At 45.6% G+C, this 26,538-nt stretch overlaps 1 protein-coding gene across 1 annotated transcript; it reads left to right on the top strand.

The window, feature by feature from the left end:
• Positions 1-974: 974 nt before the first annotated feature.
• Positions 975-25,849, top strand: LOC309545335 (zinc finger protein 706-like). The gene is made up of 3 exons (XM_082244493.1): positions 975-1,107; positions 11,626-11,767; positions 25,738-25,849. The coding sequence occupies exons 2-3, from the start codon at positions 11,636-11,638 to the stop codon at positions 25,831-25,833; spliced, it is 228 nt and encodes a 75-aa protein (XP_082100619.1). The 5' UTR covers positions 975-1,107; positions 11,626-11,635; the 3' UTR covers positions 25,834-25,849.
• The last annotated feature ends 689 nt before the right edge of the window (positions 25,850-26,538 follow it).

Consider the following 26,538-nt stretch of genomic DNA (forward strand, 5'->3'; position numbering starts at 1 on the left):
TATGGGGCAGCGGATGTCAGCGGTGACATGTCCACTGACACCCGCTGGTATCTGATATGATTCTTGTCTGTGAACTCCTGAAGGATGGAACCCCTATTTTCCATACATCTGGAGGATCGGAGCAGATAGGATCGGATGAAAATGGACAGGTGGTCTCCCAAAAGAGGAGAGCGGGGATCTGACAGATCTGTCTCTGCACACAGAGCGGAGAGGGACCTGTCATGAATTGATCCCCGCTGAGCAAAACGGAGTCTGCTGAGCGGAAAGCCCGTGTGAAAGGACCATTAGAGTGAGAGCAATAATTCTAGCCCAAGACCTCCTCTGTAACTCTAAACTGGTAACCTGTTAAAAATTTGAAAGCATTGCCTATAAAGATTTTTAAGTACCGAAGTTTGGTGTCATTCCATGAGTGTGCGCAGTTTTAAAGCGTGACATGTTAGGTATCTATTTACTTGGCGTACCATTAAATTTATTTTTATACAAAAAATTGGGCTAGTTTTAGTGTTTTTTTGTTTTTTTAATTCATGAAACTGTTTTTTTTTTTTTTAAATACTGTGTGACATAAAAATTTGCAACAACCACCATTTTATTCCCTAGGGTCTCTGCTAAAAAAAAACAAAAAAAAAAAACATATATAATATTTGGGGGTTCTGAGTCATTTTCTAAAAAAATGATGATATTTACATGTAGGAGCAGAGTGCCAGAATTGGTCCCGTATGGAAGTGGTTAATACGTTGAGCAGCCAGCTGATTGGCTGATATGGTTATGCATTCATTTAGTACATTTTTCTTATGTATTTGCTTTTTATGTTGCATCAGTCAGGTCTGTTTAATTTGTGTTTCTTGTGGCAAATGACTCCCCCCAGAACTGAGCCTTTTCAAGAGGACAGCCAGCTTTCACCCTATCACACATATCTACTCTATGGTGACTGTTGCCTAGCAGCACTCTTTCTCAACCTAACGAGGAAGTGACGTAATGACGAAACTGGAAGAAGCCGGAAAGGCCCGGATGTAAGTGCCGCCTGTGTGTCGCGACACCGCGTGACTGAACTATCGTGACAGGAGAGGAGTTGGGCGAGGTTTGGTGGTGTGTTGAGGAGGAAGAGAGGTACGTAAGGGGCTGCCAAGGCGAGGGATGGTACCGGGGAACACCAGAGTCTTGGTAGACAATATGGAGGAAATGGCAGCCGGGCTCATGGATGCTGCTGCTAGCAGTGAGGTCTCCTCAGAGATACAGGGAGATGATATGGCCGGGGATATGACTGTGCTCTGCTCGGTGCTCCCTAGATAGTAGTGTGCTCCTCTATGGCCAGACATGTTATGTGTGAGGGAATGGGGGGAGTACTAAATCCAGGCAGCTCTGTGATCGCTTTATTGCACGTCTCATAGGACAAAGCAGGACGGATATTTTTTTTATTGTGAGCGGAACTATGGAACTAAATCATGCTGCCAGTCATCTCCTAGTGATTGTGAACCTTGGCACCCCAGCTGTTTTGGTACTGCATTTCCCATGATGATCATTGCACTCTGCAGTGTACTGGAGCATCATGGGAAATGTAGTTCCAAAACCTCTGGGGTGCCAAGGTTCGCCATCACTGTGCTAGATTGTAAGCTCTAAAGAGCAGGAACCTCTGACTCCTCCTCTTGTATTCTAACTTTACTGTCTGCCCTCCTGTTGTAAAGCGATGCGCAAACTGTTAGCGCCATAGGCGTGCGAAAGGGCACACCTTAGGGCTGTTTCACACGGTCCGCCTCTGTAGGCGTATCCATGCTGCTCAGCGGGGATCAATCCGCCGATCCCAGCTGAGCCGGTGGATGACAGCCCCGTCTCCGCTTGCAGTGCAGAGAGGGAGGTGTCACAGCCCCCCGCTGCTCTCTATGGGGGATCAGATGAGAGCGGACCGCCTGTCCGCTCTCATCCGATCCCCAGGACGGATGGAAAATAGGGTTTCCCTCCATCTGGATTTCACGGACAGGATCGGATGCGGATGGCAGTGGGTGTCTGCGGAGGTGTCTCCGCTGACATCCGCTGCTCCATAGGGCTGAATGGGCATCCGATCAGATCCGCCTAAAAAAACTGACAGGCGGATCTGATCGGAACGCCCGTGTGAAAGAGCCCTTAATCACTCTGAGTGGTGCCGATTCCCCTTTCTGCCGAGCATTCCAGGACGTTGCCCCCCCCCCCCCCCCGGACCAGTGCTGCTGGTTTCCCTCCTCTCCCCTTAGCTTTGGGGGATGCTTCAGGATGGAGAGTAGGAAAGGGGCTAATCAATATGTTATTTACTGGTCCCTTCCTTTTCTAAAGGCACAGTGAACACAATCACTCACAGTGTTCAATCGTAACTGAACCAACCATAGTAAACTGTGTTTCCTATGATTATGTTTGTGAATGAACAGGACAGAGGACTTCCCATTCACGCACTGTCTAGTGCAGCTGAGGCTGCAGAGAAAGACTTGTGTTTGAGCTTTGGGGTGCACACCCTAATGCAATAGGCTGTGCAAACCTGTGGTCGGCACTATATAAATCCTGTATAATAGTAATTGGGATAAGACAGCTGAGGAGCTATGTTTTCGACATTACACAGATCCCTGTAAAAGGGATCTACAAAGCAGAGGAAAGAAAATATGTACCTAATATAGAATAGAGAAAAGGCTCGTACACACTATAAGAAAATCAGGTGAATGTTTTTCTTCTAAGGAGCGATTGTACGATTTTCTGATAGTGTGTACACAACTTTCGATTTAGACCGAAAATTTCCAAAGGGGACAAACTCCAAACAATTTTCTCATACGGGGACAGAACAAATTTTTCGTTTAAAGAGGAGTTCCAGCCTGTAAAAAAAAAAAAATCAAAGTCAGCAGCTACAAATACCGTAGCTACGGACTTTTAATATAAGGACACTTACCTGTCTTGGGAGCCTGCAATGTCGGCACCCCAAGCCGATCCAGGTGCAGGCGAGGGTAAGGGAAAAAGCAAGTCAAGCCTTGCGGCTTCATAGCCTGTTTCCTACTGCGCATGCGTGAGTAATGCTGCGCTTTCTGAATGGTCCCGCAGTCTTCTGGGACCAATAGGTCTGACAGAAGGCAGTGGGGGAGGAGGAGGGGCTGGAAACTGAGTAGATAGCCGTACAACAATTGCGGCGATCTTACTCGAGAGTGGGTACCTAGATCGCCAGGTTTCCTGTGACTTTAAATAGTTTGTTTGGACCAAGCTGGTCCAAATGAATTATTTCCTTCACTAACTGCTTTGTGAACTGTATGTAGCTGGGTTCCAGCTGTGAAGCAGACTCTTCCCGTCTCACACCCAGAACGAAACAGTTGGTCGGAGTGGCGCTCAGCCATGTATAGGTGTCCTTGTATTCTGTGGAAAAATATGTTTTCTCTGATTGTCTTAGGCAGACTGATGGTCACTATTCCTGACTCAGCCAATCAGAGGAAGCTTTGAATTCATTCACAGAATACAAAGCTTCCTCTCAATGGCTAAGCCCTGCTCAGCCCAGCTCTGTTTTGTTCAGGAAGAGTCTGCCTCACAGCTGGAACCCAGCACTGTGTACAGTATGGAGCTGCATACAGTTACATAGGTTGAAAAGACACACGTTCAACCAATAGAAGGGGGGGAAAAACCCCAATAAAGCATTAACCAATTTGTACCAGCGGGGGAAAAAAATTCCTTGCTAATCCCTCAAGAGGCAATCAAATATTCCCTGGATCAGCTTTACCTATACATATTGGTATCCAGTTATATATTGTGTATCTAGGAAATAATCTAGGCCTTTTTTAAAACAATAATTCAGTGCTTAGAGCCAATGTAGCAGTAAGGCCCCTTTCAGATCCGCTTGTCAGTTTTTCAGGCGGATCTGAACGGATGCCCCATGCATCTCTATGGGGCATCGGATGTCAGCGAGGACATGTCTGCTGGCATCCGATCTGGTCTGTCAAATCTGGACGGATGGAAACCCTATTTTCCATCTGTCCAGCGGATTGGATGAGAATGGACAAGCGGTCCGCTCTCATCCGATTCCCCCATAGATAACAGCAGGGACCTGACAGCTCTGTCTCCGCACACAGCCAGAGACAGAGCTGCCATCCCCCTGCTCAGTGGGGGATCGGCGGATTGATCCCCCGCTGAGAAAAAAGGAGTCCGCCGACGGACTCCCATGTGTTAAAGGGGCCTAAGTGAAGGAAGTAGTTTGATTGGATCAGCTTGGCCCAAACACACTATTTAAAGTGACAGGAAACCTGTAGATCCACATTAATAGCAGTCTCTTGTAACATGTCCCCAGCTGATGATTGTCTGTCTGCTACCACATTAGTCCATTTTTCTCCTTTCACCCTTCCAGGACGGCCTACATATGAGAGATTGTGGCTCCGCCTCACAGGAAACACAACTAATTTGCAGCTGTTAAAAAGGTCCCACCCATCCTTGAGCTTCAGTTCAGTTGTGTTTCCAACCTCACATTGGAACGTTTGTTTTTTTTTTACCTGAAGGCAAAGGACTGTCTGAGAGGTACCCCTGAAAGGCAGCTATGGTCGGCCTAATGGCAGGTTCCTCCCTATCTGCATCCTGGAAACAGGAACTTTCAGTTCGCCAACATGCCAGGTAGTGCGGTTTACCTTACAGTGAAGGTCCCTCTATACCTGAAGTCCTGTGGTCTCTGCAGGAAAAGTCTCCTCCATTTGCTCCTCTAAGGCGGTAAGGATTTCGAATTTCCTGCCAAGGAGCGCGCCTCAAGCCTCGCTGTGAAGACCGGACGAGCGATACCCGGAATAGAGCGCAGCATGAAGGAGACGCCGGGTCCATGTGACGTTCATGGCAGAATCTCCGGCTAAAAACGAAGGGGCTGTAAATCGCCCCAAAAAGAGACCAAAGCACAACGCATTCCTTAGGGGTATAAGTCGGTACACAGGTGACTGCAGGGACATGAGACCGGGTAAGTGAATTTACCGGATAATGAGGCCTACTGCTGCCTACGGTCTAGGATCAGCAAGCCTTTAATTGTTCCCTTACTGACAGCCCTGTTAATTATCTGTGTCTGGGAGTAGCACATATGTTAAATAAGAGAGCAAGTTAATCACTTTGTTTCTCTCTTTATTGTTGCAGGTCGTTCCTCGGCCCGGAAGGCCTCTGTCAGACCCTCCTCTACTTTAATAGCACAAACATGCTCGAAGTGCGGTACTGTGGGGTAGTCTGTTTAATGCCCCATACACACGTGCAGATTATCTGCAGACTTTTGTCTGCAGACTTACCAAAACCATATAATATGAGGTCAAACCTAAACACTTTCAATTTGTATGCAATCCGGCAGGCCCTTGCACTACATAGAAAAGGTAAGTCTGCAGACAAAAGTCTGCAGATAATCTGCACGTGTGTATGGGGCATAAGCCTTGCACACAAACCCTTTGAGCCATACGTGTGTTGGTAAATTGGCTTGAGAGTATCTGTTTTAATGAAGTTTTTCTTAAATCAGTGCAGTAGGGTTGCCTAATCCAGTCTTTGTGGACTACAGCTGCTACTCATCAGAGCTTAACGCATGTGATCACAGATTAAGATAGTCTGTCTGCTCAGGAATGTATGTTCTCTAGAGCAGGACCCTCTTTCCTCTTTTCAGAATCTCAAGCCATCTCCTTTGCAAACAAGGGATGAACGAGATCCAAGGAAAGACACTAGCCAGCCCAGGTCCATAACTAAGTAAGGAGGGCTTGGGCGGTAACAGATTTAAAGAGAAAAAAGTTCCAAAAAAGGACAAAAATCTCTTTTTCCTGGAAACTGTGGGGTAGTGGGCTATGCTCGTAAATAAAGATTGCGGGGTCATGAGCCAAGACCCAACCAGGCTAAACACCCTGTATGTCACAGTAGGTGTGTGATTAGTTACTATGGAAAGGATTCCTTAAAGCAGTGTACACCACTCAAAGGAACCCTACACCAGCCTAGAATGTACAAGGACTTGGGGACACCCAGTCCAGAGATATTTCTATTCACAATCACTGAAATATATAATTTTTCATGAATAGATTCGCTGGTAAAATTCTCGTCTCACTAATTGGCCATACACACTATAAGATTTTCGGAAGACTTTTTCCGTTAGACTCGCCAAAACCATATGATATGGGAGCAGATCTAAACACTTTCAATTTGTATGCAATGGCAGGCCCTTGCACTACATAGAAAAGGTAAATCTGAAGGAAATCTACCAACAAAAGTAGGATAGTGTGTTTCAGCTTTAGACTGGCCGGGGTTTGGTGATATCTTGCACAGGTCCTCTGATTCATTATCTTAATCAGCTGTAGCTGCAAGTTAACCATCCCCCACCTAAAGTGGAAGTAATCTCCCCTAAACAACTTCCCACGTACAAAGTATTTAGGATTTGAGATCTTTTGAGTGCTGGTCACAATAAGGACAGAATCCTTGTTAAAAGGAGGCATGAATTGCTAATTCTTATAGTGTGGTTACAGCTATAGCAGATACCTGCTTACTATCTGGCCAAAAAAATTGTGGAAATCAGGAGCTTATTAAGTTTATCTCAGTAATTAAAAGCTCACAAGACATCTTAAAGTTCCCTGTCTATAGTTGAGGGGTATGATGTCGTACTTAACAGACTCAGCTGTTCAGTCAGTTATAGCCTCTGCAAGAACAGCGGCTCTCATGAATGCTGCTAGGAGAGCAGTGTGTGCAAAGCTTATGAAGGAGATGTCTCTTCCAAGTTAAGACTTTGTGCCTGGTCTGGCAAAGGATCTTTTTTGTGTGATCAAGGCCTGGAGGATGTTTATCCAGATCCTCAGGGAAAGAGAAAAAGGGAGATATTCCTTCGGAACTCCCAGAATAGACACAAGGTGGGGGGACAGGTTATCCCAATTTTTTTCCCGCAATGGAAAAACATCTCAACCAGCCCCTATGTCCTCCAGATCATTCAGAGAGGATACAGACTGAAGTTTTTCTTCTCAGCCAATGGCAGAGATAACTGTATCATATCCCTCAAAGAAGAAACCCTGTTAAAGGAGATTCAAGAGTGGATGGAGCAGAGGGTAAATACCCCTGTACCGTGAAATCAGGTCTTCAAAGATTTTTGACTCTCACGCATTGTGGTACAAACCCGCAAGTAGATGCCGTCGTGTTGTATATCCCAGAAAGCTAAATAAGTACATGATATACAAAAGATTCTCAATGGAGAATATTCAGGTAGTCGAAAAAAGATCGGTTAAGAGACGTTTTTTATGACCACTCTGGATTGAAGAGACGCCTACATGCATGTTCCAATTCATCTGGAACTCCAAGCATTCCTAAGATTCGCAGTGGAAAGGACTGCAAATAGGACAGCGTCATCTTCAGGGCCTAATATTGATCCCTTATCTGGGCTATAAGTTGACCTTTTCAAGATCAGCAAAACAGGCAGACACACAAAAAGTGAGGTCAGTCCTACAGCCGGCAGGGTGGCTGATAAATGTGGAGAAATCCTCAATAGAACCGGCTCAGGTTTAAGTCTGCCTGGGGTATAAGATAGATTTCAGAGTAAAGAAACTGTTTTTCCCAGAGGAAAAGGAAAAGTGGTCTCGGCGGTGGAAAATGTCTGTTTTCATCCTCGGTGTTTCAGGGGACAGATCATGAGGATGTTGGGTCTGATGACAGCTTGTATCCCAGCTGTAGAGTGGCCCAACTACACTCACGAGACCTTCAATATTTCCACCTGCTCTCTTGGAACAAGAGACAGAAGTCCCTAGACAAAATAAATCACGCTCTCCCCTCAAATAATATCATCATTAAGATGGTGGACAGTTCCCCAAAACCTAGGGGAAGGCCGACTCTGGGGTCAAGAACAACCCTTAAAAAGTCACCATGGACGCAAGTTCCAAAAGGGGGGGGGGGCTCACCTGGAGGGGGCTCATACCCGGGGTACCTGGGATATACAGATAAATCAGGCCTCACCCAACTACAGAGAGCTAAAAGTGGTGGAAAAGGCCATAAAAGCTTTCGGAAAGGACATTTTGGGGAAAAAAGTCCAAATCTATTCAAACAATGCTACAACAGTAGCTTACCTGAATCATCAAAGGGGTGCCAGCTCAAAGACCCTATTAAAATTAGCTCAATAGACACTGAGCTGCGCAGAAAAGAGAATCATTTCTCCATTGTCAGCGCACATAAAAGGGAAGGACAACTGGGAAGTGGGAGTTCCTCAGTCATCATTCCATCAAACGGACAGAATGGGAACTGAATCCCAGAATATTTCAACTTCTAGTCCAAATGTTTGGTCAACCGGAAGTGGATATGGTTGCCACTTGACAGAGCAAAAAAGTAAACCAGGTCTTCGCCTGGACATAACAAAAGGATATGGTAGGCTTGGATACCCTAGCACAGCCATGGCATGCTAGGCGAGCATATGCCTTTCCTCCTCAAAATCTGATTCCAAGAATCATACAGAGACTGTGGATGGCTGCAACTGCATTTCATAGTGATTGCCCATTGGGGGCCAAAGAGAACGTGGTTTGCGACTGACATCCCCATCAGTGACAGCTCCTTGGAAACTAACAGAGGTTCCAGATCTGTTAATACAAAGGCCTCTTATTTCACCCCAGGCCACAGGTTTTTCAGTTATCAGCCTGGGTAGTGAGCGCCAAATCCTGAAGGAGAAAGGTTGTTCAGACAGAGTCATTGATACCCTCCTTTCAAGTAGAAAGCCAGTGTCTAGGAAAATTTATTCCAAAATCTGGAAAACATTCTGTACTTGGCAAAAATTCCTCTGCCTCAATCCCCGTTATCCTTAAAATTGTACAGGATGGGGTAGATAAGGGGTAACAGTTAACACCCTTGGTGTACAGGTAGCGGCACTTCTGTTTTCTTAGATAAAAGTCTGGACAAAGAGCCTTTTTTAATTAAAAAGATTGGTTAGTTCAGGGATTAACGACCCCGATCAATAGAGCTAATGTTTCAGCTTGGAACTTAACGCAAGTACTAGAGACATTAGCTAGTGAACCCTCGGTACCTTTAGAGAAGGTTACCCTGAATATTTTGGCAAATAAGTTAACTTGCTGTCGGCAATTACCACAGCCAGAAGAGTGGGAGATTTACAAAAATTCGTCCATAAAGGAACCCTTTATGCTAATTCTCTAAGACAGAGTGATTCTGAGACCAGACCCACTGTACCTACCCAAGGTAGTTTCTTCTGTTCACAGAAATCAAGAGATGGTCTTGTCACCTTTTTGTGTGAAAAACCTAGCTGTGCAAAAGAACGGAAATTCCATTGTCTGGATGTAAGAAGTGTCTTCTCGCAGATCTGGAAAGAACTAAGGGGTTTAGAAGGTGTAGCCACCTGTTGGTTCTACATTCTGGACCAAGGAAGGGTTTACAAGCATCAAAACCCTCGATCTCTAGGTGGATTAAGCAAGCCATTAGTATATCATATAAGGTGTCAGGTAACCCCACACCAACAAAGCTAAAGGCACATTCCACAAAGGGCATGGCAACTTCCTGGGCCGAAAAAGCCGGAACATCCTGGGAGCAGATCCACCATGTATCCATCTGGTCCAGTCAAGATACATTCCTAAAACACTAGCGTGTGTAAGTACTGTCGCAACAAGACCTTGCCTTTGGCAGAAAGGTTTTACAGGCAGTGGTCCCGCCCTAACGTAGGCCAGTATGGATTCCTTTATTATCCTCTCATATGTAGGCCGTCCTGGAAGGGTGAAAGGAGAAAACTTACCGTTAGTGTACTGGTAACGGCCTTTCTCTTAATCCTTCCAGGACGGCCGGCCTACTTCCCGCCCAAGATGGTGGTGAGTTAAAAATGTGTGTATATATATGTATATATGTGTAGCTGTATGTTATTGAATAACTGTGTCTCTTGAAAGTTCGGTTGGAAAGGTACTTTTCTATTACTGAAGCTCAAGGATGGGTGGGACCTTTTTTAACAGCTGCAAATTAGTTGTGTTTCCTGTGAGGCGGAGCCACAATCTCTCATATGTAGGCCGTCCTGGAAGGATTAAGAGAAAGGCCGTTACCAGTACACTAACGGTAAGTTTTCAGCCACTCCTGTAACACAGGCTCTGTCTTCTAGTCAGGACTTCAGTAGCATTACGTATGATAAATGTATTATGTGGCCATTGGTGAGTCCACATCTGAGGCAACCACTGGTTTAAATTTACCTGTCCCACCACTCATTTATTAAATGTTCACTGTCTTGCTAAGCAAGGTTGCTGGCAGAATCTGGAAGATCGAGCACATATTCAGTTTTGTCGGATGCCTAGACCACTAAATGGAGGTCACTTGATTCCAGCTCCAGACAACTTTAGCTTTAATGTGGTTCAGTTTTATCATTCAGCCCAGTGGCTGAACAAAGAAAATGAACATAATTGAGGTGGATGGGGGAATCCTAACCACTGTGCTACTGTATTGTGACAGTGGGGAGACTCCCCACTGTCAGAAGACATAGATCAGCAGCTGCTGATCAAGTGTTTATTTGACAGGGGGGTTGAACAGAAATGGATCGGTAGATCCATTTCTATTCAACTGCAGTGGCCACACATGGATTGAAATTTAGCTGGTCCCTGCTGAACCAACCAGATTTTGATCCATCTATGGCCACCTTTTGTCTTGTACTGATGTAGCAGACAGGTGGACCAGGCATCTCCTGCACCTGATGTTGGAATAATATGTGTAAATAAAAATAGTCCCTCCCCAGGTTCTAACTGTAAGGCCCCATTCACACTGGGGCGATCCGACTTCCAGGGGTGACCTCCCGAGGTCGCGGTGCGAGCAGCGCGCCGCGACCTCGGAGCGGCCGGCACGGACTTCATAACATTGAAGTCTATGACGGTCGCTCCGGGTCGCCTCAAAGAAGCTCCGGACCCTTTTTCTAAGTCGGAGCGACTTGTATCGCTCCTATTAGAACGGGTCCGCAGCTTCCCTATGGAAGGCGACCTGTGAGGCGACCAGGTCGCCTCACAGGTCGCCCCAGTGTGAACGGGGACTAAGATGGAAGGGATATCATTTTTATTTACTTTGCAAGCAGTTATGTTTGGATTTTTGCAAAATATAAATAAAAAAGTGATAATTTGTGCCCTCATCAACCTGAGTTAATCATATTTGAAAGTTACGCTAGCAATTTTTGCAAATCTTTTTTTTTTTTTTTTTTTCCACTGCATGCATCACAGTGTAGAACCGAAAAGTAATAAAGCTTTCCTAAAGTAGAACAAATACATATATACATATTTTGAGCCTCACTATTCTGCTACATTACATAATTTGCCCTAATGTGATATTTTAATAGGCAGACTGTGTTGATATTTTGTAGTAAATATATATGGGGTATGCAAGTTACATAAACACTTTATTGAGAAAAACTACAGGAAAATGCATTTTTCCACACTTTGTACATCTTTTCCCTAATAAAAACTGTGGAAATAGAAACATAACCAAATTAAAGTCCTGTCTGTCCCGAGAAAAAAAAAAAACAATATATAATAGGGTATCTACAAATTCTATAAGGTAAATGCTCTGACACTCGTTGAGTTTTAGGGGAAAAAATGGCCCGTTAATCAATTGGTTGATAAACCCTGTCAATACTGCAACAGTTCAGAGCATATGATACTGAAAGCTTTACTTATGTGAGTAATAACCTTTACTATGCATTTACAGGGCTGGCAAGATGGCAAGGGGACAGCAGAAGATACAATCCCAACAAAAGAATGCCAAGAAGCAAGCTGAGAAGAAGAAACATGGAAGTGATCAGAAAGCTGCTGCAAAGGCAGCTTTAGTCTTCACATGTCCTGTGTGCAGGGTAATATATATTTCCCCGAACATCTTCCTGTACCGCAGATTGGTTCCTTCCTCTGCAGGATTCAAAGGCAGAATAGTGAAGAACCCCCCATAGTTCCTCAGTTTGGCTTTCCTGCCATCCAGGAGCAGCCAAATCTATGTTGGTGTACATCTGCAGTGTCTTTCTGCCTAGCCTGAAGGTGTAGCCCCCTCTTTTTTTTTTTTTTTTTTTCCCCAGCATCATACCCCTTCTTTTTTTTTTTTTTTTCTTTTGGAGATTACTCCTGATGGCCCAGGCGTTGTTGCCCTGTGGTCCTCCTTCCCAGTCTGGGAACATGCAAGTGTCCAAGATGTGGTGTCCTGAGCTGTCGCCAAGGGTATCTTTTTTTTTTTTTTTTTTTTTTTTTTTTTTTTTTCTCCTGGCCAGGGGACTTGCAGAGCATTTTTTGGTCCAGGTTCGTTCCAGACCTAATTCTGAGTTCCCATGTCATAGCTTCCAGGCCCAGATAAGGTATTTCTGGCCTCAATGGAACATGTGCTTGGTCCTGCATTGAAAGCTGCAGCTGGTCCCAGCCAGGGACCCAAGGGTGGTGAGTAAATTAAAGCTCCACTGAACATTGTGGTCAAAGAAAAGACAACCAGTGGGTGAGCATTCCCTCTGGGCATATTGTGTATGTACCTGCTGGTCTGTTATTCACTGTGGTGGGTGAGGTGGAGAATGCTGGGTTATAACTGATTCTCCTTTCCTCTCATTTTGGGCCTGGTCATTGTGCACCTTGTTAGAGATCTATACACTATATTACTAAAGGTATTGGGACGTCTGGTTTTACACACACACACAAACTTTAATGGCATCCCAGTATTAGTCTGTAGGGTTCAATATTGAGTTGGCTCACCCTTTGCAGCCATAACGGCTTCTAATCTTTTGGGAAAGCTGTCCACAAGGTTTAGGAGTGTGTCTATGGGAATGTTTGTCAGGCACTGATGTGAACGAGAAGGCCTGGCTCGCAGTCTCTGCTCTAATTCATCCCAAAGGTGTTCTGTTGGGTTGAGGTCAGGCCTCTGTGCAGGCCATTCAAGTTCCTCCATCCCCAAACATGCTAATCCATGTCTTTATGGACCTTGCTTTGTGCACTGGTCCAAATCATTTGGTGGAGGGAGATTATGGTGTGGGATTGTTTTTCAGGGGTTGGGTTTTGCCCCTTAGTTCCAGTGAAGGGAACTCTTAAGGCATCAGCATACTAAGACATTTTGGACAATTTCATACTCCCAACTTTGTGGGAACAGTTTGGGGGTGGCCCCTTCCTGTTCAAACATGACCATGACTGCTCACCAGTGCACAAAGCTAGGTCCATAAAGACATGGATGAGAGAGTCTGGGGTTGAGGAATTTGACTGGCCTGCACAGAGTTCTGACCTCAATCCGATTGCACTCGAATTCATCCCAAACATGTTCTATCGTGTTTAGGTCAGAACTCTGTGCAGGCCAGTCAAGTTCCTTAACCCCAGACTCTCAGCCATGTCTTTATGGACCTTGCTTTGTGAACTGGTGCACAGTCATGTTTGAACAGGAAGGGGCCACCCCCAAACTGTTCCTACAAAGTTGGGAGCATGAAATTGTCCAAAATGTCTTGGTATGCTGATGCATTAGGAGTTCCCTTCACTGGAACTAAGGGGCCAAACCCAACCCCTGAAAAACAACTCCACACCATAATCCCCCTCCACCAAATGATTTGGACCAGTGCACAAAGCAAGGAAAAAACATGGCCACCCTCTCTTGCTCACTCTTAAGATGGACCATGGACTATTGGATTTGTAGCATCCTTAGAGCAGTTTACAAAACTGCAACTAACATGCACTACTTTTTCCAAACAAACAGAAGTGAGGATAAGGGATGGGCTCAGGTATGTTTGGATCCTAGTCCCAATCCACTTGAGCAATCCCACCAGGAAGCCATTACTGCACACTGCCAATCATGAGCAGCCTACTCAGGGTGTGTGTGTGCAGCTGCGGGCCGGGAAATGCCTCACTGTCTATGATTGGCAGTGTGCAGTGATGGTTCCCTGATGGGATTGCTCAGGTGGGTTGGGACTAGGACATGAAGACGCCTGAGCCCATCCCTAGTGTTGAGGAAAAGGAGAGGATGCTACAGGCAGAAAAACACAGAAAAACCATTTGTTGAACAATAGTTTACAGGGCCATTAGGTAGTGGATGTATATGGATTATTTTTGAAGAATAAGGAAATTTAGTGCAGGGCGGGACAAATGGCAGGTTGCCATGGTGACAAATTGTGTTCTGATGCCTGGGCTGCCGCCCGAATGCTTGCACGCACCCTGGGCATATGACACACGTCCGCTCCCCTCTCCTTGTTACTGACGTGTATGAAGAAAGAATGTGCATTGCATTACATTCAGTCTTATAGACCCTGGATGACTCATTAAAGAGAACCTGTCGCCCCAAAAAAATCATCATATGCTCTTTTTGTCTCCTATGGGGGGGGGGGGGGGGGGAGACTCAAGTGTAACAAAAAATAAATAAATATATATATTCTAATTGTAAAAAATGTAAATTACACCCAAGCACAAAAATTGCCCACCTTTTTAAAAAATTAAGTTCACCTTCGGGAACATGCTATATGTTCTACCTGTAAGCTTTGTTAGTTAACCACTTAACAACCGTGCTATAGCCGAATTACGGCTACAACACAGCCTGCTAAGTTCTAGAATGCCGTCCTATGACAGTGTTCTGTGATCGCGCCTGGTGCAGGCGGCACGCTCTGTGATAGCGACACTGCTGATAACAGATTGAGGTAAAGAGCCAACCAGCGGCTCTTTACCATGTGATCAGCTGTGTCCAATCACAGTTGATCATGGATGTAAACGGAAGCCAGTTATCCCCACTCTTATGGTCATGCTGACAGCACAAGGAGAAGATAGCCGATAACCAGCTTCTGTAGAAGGGACTCGGGCACTGATTATCAGTGCAGTCCCAACAGTGCCCTCTAATGGTGCCAATCTGTGCCCACCAGTGCCGCCTATCAGTGCGTCCTCATTAATGCTCATCAGTACAGCCTCAGTGTACGTCAGTGCAGCGTCATCAGCGCACATCAGTGAAGGAGAAAAATTACCTGTTTTATGCCTAGTCAGGAGTAAGGACCTAGTTCCTTGCTGGGATCTCTGGTCCTGGCAAGTTTTTTTTCTTTTTGGATAAAAAAATGTTTCTCCTGGATTTTGCCTGTGAGATCTACACTCAACTGCCGGACTGGGTGACGGGCTGGCCAGCTAGTGTGCGCAGACCTCAGCTCCGTTCATAGCCCCACTAGACCAGGGCTGGCCTGCGAGTTAAACTCCTCGCGAGGTCGCATACGACCGGGTCACGGCCTGAGTTGCAGCATTCCTCCTGGCTGACAGCCCTCCATTTCGATGTAGAGGGGTTCTGTCTGGAGTGGTGCCCACCCGGTTCCTGGTATGAGTAGCTGTCCCCTCCCCCTGGAGGGTTTTGGGGTGGACGTGGGCCCCTTCTTGGTATGGTTGTACCCCCGGGTTCCCCTCCTTCCCGTCAGGCACCCCGCCTTTTCTTCCCCCATCCTACCTCCCCTCCACTTATGCTGGAGCTGTTTGGGTGGTCTGGTTCACCTCCCGGGGTGGGGGCAGGGCGCTGTACTGGCGATGGGTGCTCGGGGGGGGGGGGGGGGTGTGCCACCAGCGATAGGACGGTCAGCTGTGCGGGGAGGAGGGGGTCGTACCTAACGGGGGCTCCTGCCAGAGCCCCTCGTCCTGCCTGGGTCTGTCCTTGAGACCTAGGGAAGCCTTGTGTGGCCGTGCGGGGCAGCCATTTTGCTGTAGCCTATGTTTCTATGCACAGTGGCTATGTTTGTGTAGTCCGGTGCCCATTTTGCGGTGGTTTGACATTGAAAATAGCGGCGGCGGCCATCACAGTGGAGCCCTGTGGGCGGCGATTTCCGTGGTGGGAGCCCCTCCTCATCCCCTGGTGCTGACTCCTGGATCCTTTCACTTCCTGATTGCCGCACATGGAGTGCAGATTATACTGGTTGCTGCAGGTACCTGTTTCTGCTGGGTGGTGAGTCTGGTGGGGTTCTCTCTCTTGCTGAGGATCGCTTAGTGCCTGGTGACCAGGTGATAACTGCTAGCGTGGTGGGGGTTGTCCCTTGCAGTGTTTTACACCTTTTTTGTGGGGTCCCCCTGGTGACTCATGGAGTCTTTAGAGCACATCTCCCACCTGATCCCCTCTGATGCTGCGGGGCCCTCCGGGTCCCAACCATCCATTGATGCACTTACGGTGGTCCTGGAGTCCTTTGTGTCCCGGGTGGAGGTGGCTTTTGGGGCTAGCAAAAAGTGCCCCCTGCCTTCCCGTGCCTCATCTGTCTCATCAGATCCTGAATCTGATTTGGCCGCCGCAGATGTGGGTCACCCTGCTGGGTCTGCAACCACGAACCTGGACCCTCTGATAGGGAGGATGATTCCTCCACATCTGCAAACACGCACAAAAAGGCGCTGGTGGACGCACTGATTGTATCTGTGCGTGAGACCTTAAAGATGGACGATGTAGCTGGGACGGAGGCGCAGGTTCCCTTTGACACTCACAAGCCATCCAAAGTGGCAAAGGTGTTTCCTTTCCCCACCTATTTTGACAAAATTGTTGCTAAAGAGTGGGTGCGACCAAAGCGTCCCCTTAGGGTCTCTAAGCGATTTTCTAGTCATTACTCCTATGAGGAGTCCCTTATTAAGAAGTGGACTGTTCCACCGGTGGTGGATGCTCCGGTTTTCAGATTGAACAAAGCAACCATGATTCCGGTTGAAGAGACCCCGGCCTTTTAGGACCCGGCTGACAGGAAGGCGGAGGCTGTGGGCAACAATGTGTACCTCCTGGCTGTGTCATTGTGTACAAACTCAGGGTGACACCCTGGTGTCGCAGACTTAGACCAAATGGGCTGAGCTTTTAGGCCTTGACCTGGAGGTTAGAACCGCTTCCCCCCTGCCTTTGCTGAGCTGGCAGACCAGCTGGTCCAAGGGCTGCAGCTTTTCTGTGATGCTTCTTTGTATGCGGCTCCCCTAGTGGCTCAGCTCTCAGTTTCAGCTTCAGCATTGGCTCTTCAGCGTGTCTTTTATCTCAAATGCTGGTCTGCTGACCAGACTTCTAAAAAGGTCTTGACTGATCTACCCTTTCAAGGAGATTGCTGGTTTGGGGCTACCCTGGATGACGTAAAGGTCTCGGGGGGGGGGGGGGGGGGGTGGTGCGGTCGTCAAGTGTACCTCTCTCCAGCAGGCTACTAAGAGCAAGGTATCTCATCGTGGACGTGGACCCTCCTTCTCAGCTCATAGGAAGTGTTTTCGTCCCTTAGGGCCAACTGACAAGGGCTCGAAGTCTTTCAGGGCCTCCTCCTCCGGAGGATCCAAATGAACCTGGTCTGACAACCTGAGAGTGGGCTTCTCCAGGCCCGCGGACAAGGCTCCTTCAGCAATGAAGGTGCGCCTTCACCTGTATCAAGGGTGGGGGGACCGTCTTTGCTGGTTTCAGGAACCGTGGACTTCCCTGGTACAAGACAAGTGGGTTCGGCTACAAGATCAAGTTTCGCTCTTGTCCCCCCACAAGCTTCTTTCCTTCCAACTTGAGCCTGTCCCTGGACTGCTTATAGGGTCTGTTTGGGGCGGTACAAGACCTGTTGCTTCAAGGGGTGATTGTCACGGTTCCGACTTTGGAATGTTTGCAGGGTTTTTACTCAAACCGGTCTACAGTTCCCAGGAAGGAAGGCAAGGTGCGTCCAATCCTGGACCTCAAGACGCTGAACTGCTTTGTGCGGGTGCAGAAGTTCAGAATGGATTCCATTCGCACGGTGGTGGCATTCCTGCATCAGGGGGATTTTCTTGCCACTATCGACATCAGGGATACTTGCCTTCACATTCCAAAATGTGCCGGTCACCAGCACTTCCTCCGCTTTGCCGTGGGAGAGAAGCATTCTCAGTTTGTGGCGTTACCCTTTTGGTCTCGCTCCTCAGATCTTTACAAAAGTGTTAGCACCGGTGCTAGCTTTGTTATGCAAACGGGGGGATGGCGGTACTGGGCTACTTGGACAACAACCTTCTGCAAGCGGAGTCTCCTACTGCTCTGGTGGAAATCCTGGAGATCGTCATCATATGAACACTGCGGGAATTTGGCTGGATTCTGAATTTTCAGACATCTGCTCTGGTTCCGTCCACAAAGCTGGACAATCTGGGTCTGACTCTGAACTCGGCCTTAGCCAGAGTGCTCCTTCCTCTGGACATACTCCAGAAATTGCAGGCTGCAATTGGTGTCTGCTGTCAAGCGAATGGTCATCCCTCCAGACTTGCATGCCGGTGCTGGGCCTGATGGTGTCTACCTTCGAGGCGGTTCCGTTTGCACAGTTACATACAAAGGGAGATTCTGGCCAAATGGGACAAGACTGCAGTCTCTGGACAATCATATCTGACTGACTGATTCAGGGAACGAAGGAGTCCCTGATATCGTGTAGACGGATCGTCTTCATGTATGCCCAGTGCGCATTCAATTGAACAATGCCATGGTCCTGGCTTATGTCAATCACAGGGGGGGGCACAAGAAGTGCCCTGGCGGCTTTAGAGGTAGTCAGCATTCTAAGGTGGGGAGAATTGTTTCGTTCCAGCCCCCTCCACCGTACACATTCCCGGGGTGGAAAACTGGCAGGCGGATTACCTCAGTCGGCAGGCGTTGGACTGGTTGGGGAGTGGTCCCTTCATCCGGAAGTGTTTCATCAGTTGTGCCTCGGGTGGGGCATCCTCGAGGTGGATCTGTTGACGTCTCGGCTCAACAGGTGCAGAGGTTTGCTCAGTCACGGGATCCTCAGGCGGACGCCACAGACGCGCTGGTAGCCCCTTGGGGAAATGGCCCAGGGGACTTTACATGAGGTAAGCACATGTGGCTGGAAAAAATATCCACTCATTTTTGTCCTTGATCATATTTATGGTATGTTGGGCTGAGGTCATCACTTGTACCCATTATTGATATAGATTTGACTGTGCAGTCAAATTTGGTAACTAATGAAGTAATGATTGAGCCCAACTAACAAATAACTGGGCAGCCTGGTGGAATTGTGGAATGCTTATGCTCCTTCAGTAGAGTATACAATTATACAACTTTGCCATTTACGCCTTCCCTCCTCTCAAGCTTCCGCCAGGACTTCTGAGGAGGATTGAGGCAGAAGAGATTCCGGTCAGCTTAGTGGCTCCAGACTGGCCTCGCTGGGCTTGGTACGCTGATCTAGTGTGGCTGGTCGCTGACGTTCCTTGGAAGCTTCCTCTCATAGAAGATTTGCTGTCTCAAGGACCAATCTTCCATCCTGCTTTAGTTGCTGGCTTTGATGCCTTGGCTGTTGAAGGCCGGGGGCTGAAGGATAGAGGTTTATCTGAGTCAGTGATTCCTACACTGTTAAAACCTAGGAAATCTACTTCTAGGAAGGTTTGCCATAGTATGTGGAAGGTGTACATTGCATGGTGTGAGTCTCTTGTGGTTCATCCTCGCTACTTCTCGGTGGCTCAGATCTTGACCTTCCTTCAACATGGGGTTGGACAGAAATTGGCCTGGAGTACCATCAAGGGCCAGGTGTCAGCTTTGGCAGTCTTCTTCCAACGACCTTTGGCCACACAATCCCTCGTGTGCACCTTTTCTTAAGGGTGTCCAACGTTTTGGTTCCTCCAGTGCGGTCTCCGTTGCCGCCTTGGGACCTCAATTTGATGCTTTTGGTCCTCCAGAAGCCTCCCTTTGAGAATCTTCGGGAGATTCCCTTGCTTAACACCGTCTAAGAAGGTGGCTTTTTTTGGTGGCTATTACTTCTGTGCGCAGGGTGTCGGAACTGGCGGCGTTATCCTGTCGCTCACCCTACCTGGGGATTCACAGAGATAAGGTGGTTCTTTGCCCCTGTCCGTCGTTCGTTCCAAAGGTAGTCTCTGATTTTCATTTGAATGAAGACGTTGTGTTGCCTTCCCTGTGTCCCAGGCCTAAACATTCTATGGAAATTGCTTTGCATGCCTTGGATGTGGTCCGGGCAATTGGGGTGTACCTGGCAGCTACCGAGTCTTTCCGGAAGTCAGACTTTGTGCTCACGGATGGGCCTCAAAAAGGGTTGTCCGCTTCCTCTCTGACCATTTCCAGATGGATCAGACGGACAGTGAATTAGGCTTATTCCATCAAGGCTCAGGTTCCTCCTGTCCCTGTTAAGGCACACTACTCGGGCACTTAATGCCTCCTGGGCCTTCGTCATCAGTTTCCAGTGACGCAGGTTTGCAAGGCGGCCACGTGTTCGTCGGTGCACACGTTCACAAAGTTTTATAAAGTGGATGTATTGGCATTAGCGGATGCTGCTTTTGGCTGCAAGGTTTTGGAGGCTGCTGTTTTAGAGGACCTGATCCTCTTCAAGGGTGTATTTGTTTTTTTTCTGGTGGGCTCCAGTTGTTTTGGTTGAGATGGTGTTACCTGGTTGGCTATTGTTTAGCCTTGGGGATTTTTTTGCTTTTCCCATCCTTCATGTTACTGCTTTGGGATGTCCCAAAGGTTATGAAGATCAGGAGCTGTGTCCGTCAATGAATGAAAGAGAAAATGTGATTTTTGACTTACCGTAAAATCCATTTCTCTGATGTTCATTGACGGATACAGCACCCACCCACCTGTGGAGTTGTAATTATTCTGGCACTGCTTGTAACTAAACTGGGTACCTATAGCAGGGAGAAGGAGTTTACCCCCTGGGACTGCCCATAGGCGTAGCCAGATTCTTTTTCTGCCTAGTGTCCTACTCCTTTAGGACACTAGGGGGGTGTCCCCTATGGTTATGAAGATCAGGAGCTTTGTCCGTTAACAAACATCAGAGAAATGGATTTTACTGTAAGTAAAAAATCCTTTTTTTTTTTTTTTTTTTTTTTTTATTCACACACTTTTACTGTCTCTGCAAGGACAGAGTGATACAATGTATCTCTCGTCCATTCATAGAGACAGAAAATTTGCGGGCGGGCTTTACAGTGATTGATCACTGTTATAGCCAGTCAGAGGCTTTCACAGCAGTCAGGTAGCTGACCGTTCCGGGTCCCGATAGTTAGAATGGGGTCTGGGGCTCTCGGTGAGACCCCGGTCTCTGTCCTGAGAGCGCGCTGTGTGGCGTGCTCCCAGCACAAAGGGAGGTACACAAATATGCAGCCCCACGGAAAAAAGCCTAGTGCAGTGGGGCCGCATATTTGCGTACTGTCGACGTGGAGGGGGTGTCATACCACCAAGCGGGAACTCTATTTGTGTAAAATCATGAATATTTTGTTTGAGTACAGTGTTGCATGAGCATGCAATTGTCATTCAACGTGCAACAGCGCTAAAAATTGGCCTGGGCAGGAAGGGAGTAAAAGTGCACAGTAGGCAAGTGGTTGAAGCCAAGGCCGAAGCTCATTTCGTTCTGCACTCCTGTGACCTGTTTTCAGCTGACAGAGGAAGCCTGCTGTCGGCTGACATCACAGAGCTGGTCCAGGCTGGGGAAGGGTCGCAACCCTATGGTTGGAATCCGCCCAGAAGCCTCGATCGACACTTGTCTCATGGCTCCGTTCTCAGTCTTAGAGCTGGTGGGGGACAGATGCGGCATCAGAGTGAAGTATGATTTTATAAAAAACAAAACTGGCTCCTAACTTTTTGTTAGCTGGTTCCTAGGTTCAAAGCAAAATTCCCATGCCCTAGTTTAGTGTCACTTTAATGGATTACCCAGATCACCCTTTGAACTCTTACTGAACTGTTCATTATAGTTGTTGAAAACCTTTGACAGGAAAAATGAACAAAGCATATTCCTATGTAATGTGTACCTTGATTGAAGGAGTGTGATTTGTGTCTGCAGCCTCTATCTTTCTATCTTTTCTTTTTCTTGGGGTGGGTTGGTATGTCTCTTCACTCAGGTCTCACATTACACTCAGCTTTTCTCTCTTGAAGCTGTACAGTGTGTGACATCGGATCCCTGCCTCTGGAAGCTCAGAAAGGCTGTCTAAATTCTGGACTTTAAACAGATGTACAAAAGAGGTGGCTGGAAACAAACGGGTACAACTGTGTAGGAGGAAGTGTTTCATCTGTGTATATCACCTGAAGCTAATCATTTTACTTGGTATATGTAAAGATTTACAGCCACTTTAACCATTTCTCATGTGACATACGTGTATGAAAAAGAAAAAAGCAGCGCTGTAAGAATAATAGTGATGCTCTTTAACAAGTATACAAATGTGCATAAACAAAACTGAGTTTTAAATCAAATAAAATCGATCACAATAATGTGAATAAAAGTCCATAAGTGTAAATGAAATGGTTCCAGTGTTAGTACTCTGCAATCTAACTGAATCACCATCTGTGTGCTGCATCCACCAAAAATATAAGAAGTGCACTAGAACCAATTGCAGTTTAAGTTCTAGGACAGCAAAAGCATATTCAGAGGTCTTCCTTATGAAGATACATCTGATACTCTATGGATGTGGTAGATCTTCCAACCTCACAGGTGAAGTTTTCAGGGAAACTGCTCAATCTCCTCAAGCCAGACAGAAGGATCACCGACACCAGAAAAACGTGCTCATAGTGTAGTATTTATTAACCACTTGCTGACCAGCCGCTGTAGTTACAGTATCTCACAAAAGTGAGTACGCCCCTCACATTTTTGTAAATCTTTTCATGTGACAACACTGAAGAAATTACACTTTTCTACAATGTAAAGTAGTGTGTACAGCTTGTATAACAGTGTAAATTTGCTGTCCCCTCAAAATAACTCAGCACACAGCCAATAATGTCTAAACTGCTGGAAACAAAAGTGAGTACACCCCTAAGTGAAAATGTCCAAATTGGGCCCAATTAGCCATTTTTCTCTCCCCGGTGTCATGTGGCTCGTTAGTGTTACAAGGTCTCAGGTGTGTTAAATTTGGTGTTATCGCTCTCTCACACTCTCATACTGGTCACTGGAAGTTCAACACCTCATGGCAAAGAAATCTCTGAGGATCTGAAAAAATGAATTGTTGCTCTACATAAACATGGCCTAGGCTATAAGAAGATTGCCAGGACCCTGAAACTGAGCTGCAGCACAGTGGCCAAAACCATACAGCGGTTTAAAAGGACAGATTCCATTTAGAACAGGTGAGTTGGGTGAAGGGGTGGGGGTTCAGCCTGTCAGTGCTCAGACCAAATGCTGCACACTGCATCAAATTGGTCTGCATGGCTGTCATCCCAGAAAGAAGCCTCTTCTAAAGATGATGCACAAGAGAGCCCACAAACAGTTTGCTGAAGACAAGCAGACTAAGGACATGGATTACTGGAACCATGTCCTGTGGTCTGATGAGACCAAGGTTAACTTATTTAATTCAGATGGTGTCAAGCGTGTGTAGCAGCAATTGGGTGGGGAGTGAAGAGACAAGTGTATCCTGCCTACAGTCAAGCATGGTGGTGGGAGTGTCATGGTCTGGGGCTGCATGAGTGCTGCTGGCACTGGGAAGCTACAGTTCATTGAGGGAACCATGAATGCCAGGTTAGAGACCCCAGATTTTTCTATAAAGAGGACCTATCATGCCTTATTTATATCACAAGGGATGTTTACATTTCTTGTGATAGGAATAAAAGTGAAGAAAAAAAAGTACAAAAAAAATTAGGGACAGTGTAAAAAAGAAATAAAAAAAAAAAAAAAATTAGAAGCGCCCCTGTCTCCGCGTAAAAACGAATGCATACGTAGGTCGCGCCCGCATATGTAAACGGTGTTTGCACCACATGTGAGGTATTGCCGCGAAAGTTATAACCAGAGCAATCATTCTAGCGCTAGACTTCTGTAACTAAACTGGCAACCTGTAAATATTTTCATGCCGCAACTACGGAGAGGTGGCTGCCATCCATGAGCGTGCTCCATTTTAAAGTTTCTCTTTTTATATTTTGAAAAAAAAAAAAAAATGGGTATTATATTGTGGTGTTTTTTTTTTTTTTTTTTTTTTTTTTTTTAAATTCAGTTTATTTAAAAAAAAATAAAAAATAAAAAATGCATTTGAAAAATTACTACGCAATTATCGCGTGACATAAACAAATTGCAACACCCACTTTTTTTTTCTCTAGGGCTTCTGCTGGTTGAGTAATTTTCTATCAGAAAAAAAATATGATTTTTATAGGAGAGAAATGTCAGAATTGGCCCGGTATGGAAGAAGTTAAGCAACATAGATTAAATTTGCAGTTATAGAGGTACCATTTCATTTAGATATTGCCTTTTCTTCTAATTTATTATATGTGGTGTGGGGTGCGCTAAACAACAAATAAATAATGAATATATAACATATATCTATGTGTGAACCAAATCAACAAAAGTGAATATATATAACATATATCAATCTGTGAAGCCAATTAATAATGCAAATCAATTGGTGCATAAACATAAAAGTTCATAAGTGTCCATAAATATTTTGCAGGTGAGTAGAATTGTATTCTATCCGAATAATACGTGTATCCACCACGTTACACACAACTTGCGGTCCGTGCTGCAGCCGGCCGCAAGCCTTTGCAGGAATTCGTATGCCTATGTTTATGCTGAATACAAGACATCTAATTGGAAGTGCATTATCAACTGTTTTTTGAATAAATCTCAAGGGTAATACACTATTAGCCCTTTTTTTTCCTTTAATACACGGTGGTTTTGTGAGCTTGTAAAGAAGGATGAGGCTGTGTTTCTTGCTGGTACTCGTTGCCATCTAGTGGAGAAAGAAAGGTAGAGCGGTTCTACATCCCACTTCAGGATTTTAAAGAGGAAGCAAGGCGGTGGTTTCACTGAACAAGTGCATACCTATTACCATCTGGTAAGAGGCTAATTCTTGGTGATTTACACGTGGTGTTTGTTCACAAGGAGATTGGATATTTTTTCAGCACAAGAAAATATAGTTGCACCTTATTTATTTCCGTTTGGTAAGGATGAATTTCACTCGGTGGTGGATACACGTATTATTCGGATAGAATACAATTCTACTCACCTGCAAAATATTTATGGACACTTATGAACTTTTATGTTTATGCACCAATTGATTTGCATTATTAATTGGCTTCACAGATTGATATGTTATATATATTCACTTTTGTTGATTTGGTTCACGCATAGATATATGTTATATATTCATTATTTATTTGTTGTTTAGCGCACCCCACACCACATATACATTTATCTATATTCAAAAGCACTGAATACCGGGAGCAGCTTCAACTTCAACACACTATCAGCGCACCCATCCCCCCTTACAACCTTCTAATTTATTGCATGTCACAATGACAGATGTCTGTCTAAGGCAGGCCATACTCAGTGCAAATTTCTTTCCTACCACCACAATTTCCACATCAACACAGTGCTGACAGGGGAACCCCATTGTCTTCTCCAGCAAGCGGGGGGGGGGGGGGGCGTCATCCCTGCCTGGAAAAGACCCTGATTATCACAAGCAGCTATAGCAGCCGCTAGCGATAATTGTAAGGGAATCTGACAGGCTGGTTGTACCCAAATGTACATTTAGTCTGCCCAATTCCTGCTAAACTGGCCGATATTCCATGTATGGCTGGCCTTATGTGGTATTATTTTGCTCATCTAAATGAAGCCTTTGAGGGAGGGAAGTTTTAAATTTCAGCTTATTATATCTGTGTAGTTCAACTTGATGAAATCATCAACCAGTTAACAATTGTGATCAGTATTATATGAATAACTGTCTAATATGGAAAGCCATATGTACATTTAAATTGTGTGATCACTGGAAACCTCTGTGTAAAGCTTGCTCATAATCTGAGGATAATGTCAACTCTAGCTGACTTGCGTTTTTTCAGACGGAAGATCAAGGGCTTTCTGTTGGTAGCAGGGTTTTAACAGAAGTCAATAGGGTAGAAAGTGGGAACACAGAGTGATTTTTGGATTGTTGTATTTGTGTTATCCTTTCTTTTTAATAGTTTTTCTTCTGTATCTTGATTCAAATTTAGACACAGATGCCAGACCCTAAAACATTCAAGCAGCACTTTGAAAGCAAACATCCCAAATCTCCAATGCCTCCAGAACTAGTTGATGTGCAAGCATAACCGTTTTAAGGTCCGTAACATTCCTATTATGTTGTCCAGTATTTTTTAAATTTGGTAATTTTCTGGTTTTCTTCAATTGTGTTGTGTATAGAAGGCTGCACAAAAAATACATTTTGCCAACAATTGTGTGAAGGCCTATTTAAATAAATAATGCAGATGTTATTTGGTGGATGTGTGCATCAAATTTATCCCAATGAGAAAACCCACATACTTGTAAACTGCAAGCTCAAATGTCTAAGGCTGGCCATACACTATACAATTTTCTTGTTCAACTTTCCTTTAGATTTACCAAAACCATGTAATATAGGGTCAAACCTACAAACTTTCAATTTGTATGCAATCAGGCAGGCCCTTGTACTACATAGTTTAAGGTAAATCTAAAGGAAATTGAATAAGAAAATTGTATAGTGTATGGCCAGCCTAACAATCTGTCTGTGCTGGTCCAGTCAATTAGAACTACATCATAGGTGAGAATTGGAGGCCTCACATTCATGAATGGAAGTTTCTTGTGTAGATCCCAAGTTTAAGTAAGTACTTAAAGGATAACTACACCTTTTCAATAAATGCAATATTTTGCTGGTAAAAACAACGTGCATTTAATATTTTTGTATTTTGGGAGCCTGTAAGGCATTGCACTAGCTGATGCCATGCAGGTCTCCTGCAGATCTGAAATATTAATGATAAAGGATATGGGCGCTACTTCTG

Source organism: Pelophylax lessonae, assembly GCF_965119305.1.
Source record: "Pelophylax lessonae genome assembly, chromosome: 2".
NCBI classification, from domain to species: domain Eukaryota; kingdom Metazoa; phylum Chordata; class Amphibia; order Anura; family Ranidae; genus Pelophylax; species Pelophylax lessonae.